At 35.1% G+C, this 5,746-nt stretch overlaps 1 protein-coding gene across 1 annotated transcript; it reads right to left on the reverse strand.

Annotated features, from left to right (window-relative positions):
* Window positions 1-1,129: 1,129 nt before the first annotated feature.
* LOC110645223 (receptor-like protein Cf-9) lies at window positions 1,130-5,012 on the reverse strand. The gene is made up of 2 exons (XM_058134683.1): window positions 2,535-5,012; window positions 1,130-2,430 (listed from the first exon to the last, which is right to left on the reverse strand). Exons 1-2 carry the CDS (start codon window positions 4,987-4,989, stop codon window positions 1,130-1,132), a joined length of 3,756 nt encoding a protein of 1,251 aa, XP_057990666.1. The 5' UTR covers window positions 4,990-5,012.
* Window positions 5,013-5,746: the final 734 nt, after the last annotated feature.

Genomic DNA, 5,746 nt, shown 5'->3' on the forward strand with positions numbered 1-5,746 from the left:
TACTTAAAATATTTTATCATAACGTACAAATATACATCATATGAACACAAAAATTAAGGTGGATCGAAGTGGAGATGGAGGCAGGAAGCCTTAATCTCATCCTTGCCCCATTACCATTAATGGAGTGGAATTTCTTTTTGATTGGGCTGCTCACGTACTCACATTAGACCCATCCATAAGGGCGCAAATTGGGAGAGCCATGGTTATGATCAATGGGATCCCAAATCTTGAAGGGGGCCTTGGATAGACCTGTTTAAATATGGTGTGTGACCTCGGTGATTTCATTCAACTGAATGGCCGTAAGTCAATTGCACTTAATTAGCTTGGTTAGGTTTGGTATAAGACAAAATTTATTATCTTCATTTTTTCAGAAAAGGAATAGAGAGAAAAACAAAATAAAGTCATCATGCTGCAACAATTAAAGAACCTACTCAGAGCCTCTTGCAACCGCATCAATCCAGCTAAAAAAGAATGGGCATAATGTGCCAGTCAATCAGCACATAAGTTGGCCTCACGATAAATATGCTGAAAATGGACCTACCGATCCTTGTTCAACAAATGGCAAATATAGTACAAGATTGATATATTGTAGGTCAAATTGCATTCGAAATAAAGGAATATACAGTCAGAATATAGCTCAAGAATAACAAAATAGAAATTAAAATCTAACACAAGTTCCCAATCTTAGACATACAGAAACTTTCATTATTTTAAGAAAACTTATATATGTAGAAAACAGAGACAAAGAGAGAAGCATAGCAAGATAAATTTTTACATGATAGAACAATTGTGCTAGATTTGCCCCCACATTCACATGTGCTATGCATCCAAGACCGTATCTTCATTTGGCCGCATCTTCTTACTTGTTCTTCATCTGCCTAACAAGGTAGAAAATTCATAAAGAAAAAAAAGAATTGTAAGAAATTCATAGTAAATGGATAAAATCTTATAACAATAAGATCAAATATTGTGCTAATTAACAATAAGAATAATTTATTTCCTAAAAAAACAATTTAAGTATATTTATATAAAAAGAGAGAACAAAAAAAGAAAGCTAATTAACCTGAGATTATATGCAAAGCAAGAAATATCACGAAATAGTACCTGTAAACACCAGTCACATTGAAGATTAATTGCTAAATCTTTTTAGCATTCGACGCCCTTCACCTTCAACCATCCTCACAAACCATATAGGTTTTCTTGTTTTAAACACAACATAACCCATTACAACACCAAATATTACTCCACATCCATACCCTGCCAATACAGCTTTCCATCCAAATCCATTTTTAGACTTGGAATCAATTTCTTTTGATGATGTTGGTTGTTGCCTCTCCCCATTGTCACATTTTTCTAGCGGAAATCCACACAATCCCAAATTTCCTTCATATGAAGTGCTATCGAATGTGTTGAACTGCTTTCCTTCAGGTATAGGCCCTTCAAGTTGATTATGTGAAACCCGAAACACTTCCAAAAATGTCAAATATGTCAATTGCATTGGAATCCTTCCAACAAGAAGATTTGAGGAGAGGTCTAGTGATTCCAACTTGCTCAAATCCCCCAATGATTGCTGAATATTACCTGTGAGTTGATTGTGAGACAGGTTGAGCAACTCAAGTGATTTAAGTTTTCCAATTGACTGTGGGATGTCCCCTGTGAATTTATTGCTTGACAAATCAATGGATGTAAGAAGTGTTTGGATTTTCACCAACTCAATCTCCAAGCCTTTGAGTGTCAGACTCACCGAATAATTGTAAGAAGAATTTGGTGCGCTCATGTATTCCATATTCAAAGCAAAGATCATCATTGCTTTGAAATTACTGAAATACTCTATAGGTAAAGGTCCGCTAAACATGTTGTTGGAGAGGTCAAAAATTCGTAGATTTGAGAAAGAATAATTGGCAGAGGTCCCTTTCACCAAACCATGGAGTTTATTGGATTTTAGAACTAGAATTTGCAGCCTAAAAAGAGTTTCTAGAAAATGGGGGAATGTGTCATCTATATTATTGTTTCCAAGATCTAAAATTTCCAAATTTATACAATTGGAGATGGAAGGTGGGATTCTCCTTTGCAATTGGTTACCATTGAAGTTCAAATATCTCAACCTGCTGCCTACTGAAAACGTTACAGGGATGGTTCCATGGAATTTGTTCATGCCCAAGTGCAATATTAAAAGATTACTGCTGAAATTTCCCAAACATTGTGGCATGAAGCTGTTCAAACTATTGTTTGACAAGTCAAGAATTTCAAGAGAATTTAGCTTGCAAACTGCAGAAGAAACTTCTCCTATCAGTTTGTTGGATGAAAGAATGAGAGCTCTCAAGTGCATAAATTTGAAAATTGAACTTGGAATTGGGCCATGTAACAAGTTATTGGATAAATCAAGGTCTGCTAGACTTGAAAGCTTGCTTCCTTGGAAAGGGATGGGGCCTGTAAAATTGTTTCAAATTTACAAAATAATTAGGAATTTAACCACTAAGATTTTTGTTTTACTAGTCCAAAATTTGATGCTGTAAATGAGGAGGGAATCTCACCAATAAAATTGTTATAGGAGAGATCCAATGACAAGAGTTCTTGAAGGCTTCCAAGTGAGGACGGAATTTCACCACTGAGATTGTTGTTGTTGAGCCACAACTTGTGAAGCTGTTTAAGGTTTTCAAATGAGAAGGGAATCACACCATTAAAATTGTTATAGGAGAGATCCAATAAGGAGATTTGCTTAAGGCTTCCAAGTGAGGATGGAATTTGACCACTGAGTTTGTTGCTGTTGAGGTCCAAAGTATCAAGTTGTTTAAGGTTTCCAAATGAGGAGGGAATCTCACCACTAAAATTGTTATTGGAGAGGTCCAATGAAGAGAGTTCCTTAAGGCTTCCAATTGAGCATGGAATTTGACCAATGAGACTGTTGTTGTGGAGGATCAAAATATCAAGCTGTTTAAGGTTTCCAAATGAGGAGGGAATCTCACCATTAAAATTGTTGTTGGAGAGGTCCAATATAGAGAGTTCCCTAAGGCTTCCAAGAAAGGATGGAATTTGACCACTGAGATTGTTGTTGTAGAGGATCAAAGTATCAAGTTGTTTAAGGTTTTCAAATGAGGAGAGAATCTCACCATTAAAATTGTTATCGGAGAGGTCCAATGAAGAGAGTTCCTCAAGGCTTCCAATTGAGAATGGAATTTGACCACCGAGACTGTTGTTGTGGAGGTTCAAAGTATCAAGTTGTTTAAGATTTTCAAATGAAGAGGGAATCTCACCATTAAAATTGTTATTGGAGAGGTCCAATGAAGAGAGTTCCTTAAGGCTTCCAAGTGATGATGGAATTCGACCAATGAGATTGTTGCTGCAGAGGTTCAAAGTATCAAGCTGTTTAAGGTTTTCATATGAGGAGGGAATCTCACCATTAAAATTGTTATAGGAGAGATCCAATAATAAGAGTTCTTTAAGGCTTCCAAGTGAGGACGGAATTTCACCACTGAGATTGTTTTTGTTGAGACACAAATTGTGAAGCTGTTTAAGGTTTTCAAATGAGAAGGGAATCTCACCATTAAAATTGTTATTGGAGAGGTCCAATGAAGAGAGTTCCTTAAGGCTTCCAAGTGATGATGGAATTCGACCAATGAGATTGTTGCTGCAGAGGTTCAAAGTATCAAGCTGTTTAAGGTTTTCAAATGAGGAGGGAATCCCACTATTAAAATTGTTATAGGAGAGGTCCAATGAAGAGAGTTCCTCAAGGCTTCCAATTGAGAATGGAATTTGACCAATGAGACTGTTGTTGTGGAGGATCAAAATATCAAGCTGTTTAAGGTTTCCAAATGAGGAGGGAATCTCACCATTAAAATTGTTGTTGGAGAGGTCCAATATAGAGAGTTCCCTAAGGCTTCCAAGAGAGGAAGGAATTTGACCACTGAGATTGTTGTTGTAGAGGATCAAAGTATCAAGTTGTTTAAGGTTTTCAAATGAGGAGAGAATCTCACCATTAAAATTGTTATCGGAGAGGTCCAATGAAGAGAGTTCCTCAAGGCTTCCAATTGAGAATGGAATTTGACCACCGAGACTGTTGTTGTGGAGGTTCAAAGTAACAAGCTGTTTAAGGTTTTCAAATGAAGAGGGAATCTCACCATTAAAATTGTTATTGGAGAGGTCCAATGAAGAGAGTTCCTTGAGGCTTCCAAGTGATGATGGAATTCGACCAATGAGATTGTTGCTGCAGAGGTTCAAAGTATCAAGCTGTTTAAGGTTTTCAAATGAGGATGGAATTATGTTGTCTGGGATTTTTCCTTGCAATCCACAATAGATAAGTTTTAGAGATATCAAAGAAGAAGACAAATTCATCAAAGAACTAGGTTCAACCATCGACATATTTACACCACTCAAGTCCAGTTCCTGTAACTGGGTTAGGTTTCTAGCAAGCTCATTGAAAATAGTGGCATCAAGTATCAAATCATAGTTCCAAGAAAGATCAAGAGATACCAAACTAGAAAGATAAGAAATTTCCAATGGAATTTGGCCCACAAAAGCAGAGTGCCTGAGGTTAAGATATGCTAAATTTAAGAACTGGCCAAACTGAGGTACAATTTGATAATGGTTGAAATGATTGTTAGAAAGGTCAAGCTTTTGGAGATGACAAAGTAAGAAAAGAGTATTATTAGAATGGATGGTACCATAGAGCAAGCTAGAAGAAAGGTTAAGGGCAATTACGTTACCCGTTTCTATATCGCAAGTGACCCCATCCCACAAGCAGCAATCTGTGCGCTCTTTCCAAGACTCTGTTTTGGGATAAGGCTTGGGATAAAGGAAATCCCAAAAAGAGGCATTAGTTTTAATGGAAAATGTTTTCTTGAATTGGAGTAAGGCAACACTCTGGTCATGTTGGCACAGCATAACTGTAGAGGAGGAATTGAAAGAAAAATATAGAGAAGAAGCAGCATGCAAATGCAAGTGAAATAAAAGGAAGCAGAGAAAGTGAGCAAGCCATGGTAGACTAGCCATTCTCTTGAAGTGAAGGTGGAAAGCTTAAGTTGAAAAGTAGAGTTATTAAAAAAATCAGTGCAAGTATTTAGTATTTATAATACGAATGGAGAAAGGAAAAATAATTTATATTTATATATTATGAGTTATTTATACATTAGGGCGTGAAGACCGAAGACCAATGAAGCAGACAAATGACGCGCTCTTCTTTCACTTTTCTTTTTTCTTTTTGTTATTTTTCTTTCTTCGATGCTTATAATTGAGTTGGACTTTATACTAACAAAAAATATTAGATTTTTATACTCCAGAGTTAATATAAACAATAAGACTACTTCAAATTACAACTTTCTTAATTAATTAAATATCAGTTACTGTACATCACAGCTTTGCATAGTTTATTATTATTAGCTTTTTTTTATATATTAATTTTTTAAAAAATAGAAAAAGTTTTCACAATTCCTGTACAAGAAAATATAGGGTAAATATTACACGCAGTCATTTAATTTTATTGATATTTTTATAAAAATGATTGAATTATAATTTCTTTCATAAAATTCACTAAATTTGAATTTGATTTTATAAAAGTTATTATAACCGAAAATTAAAAGTTTTTTAGGTTAACTTGTTGACTTATCAATTATATTGTAAATAAAATTACTTTATTTTGTTATTTTAATAAAAAAAAATGTGTAAAACACATCTAACTAACTCCTTGCCATCAAACCCCTCCTATTTCTTTATTTGTTCTCCACCAGCAACCACTAACTAAATAATTTTA

This window comes from Hevea brasiliensis, chromosome 14 (assembly GCF_030052815.1).
Source record: "Hevea brasiliensis isolate MT/VB/25A 57/8 chromosome 14, ASM3005281v1, whole genome shotgun sequence".
NCBI lineage: Eukaryota > Viridiplantae > Streptophyta > Magnoliopsida > Malpighiales > Euphorbiaceae > Hevea > Hevea brasiliensis.

Coding starts and splice junctions, on each gene's coding strand:
- LOC110645223 (XM_058134683.1), bottom strand. CDS start 4,989: ATGGCTAGTCTACCATGGCTTGCTCACTTTCTCTGCTTCCTTTTATTT. Junction 2,431..2,534: donor CTCCTATAACAATTTTATTG/GTGAGATTCCCT, acceptor ACAATTTTACAG/GCCCCATCCCTTTCCAAGGA.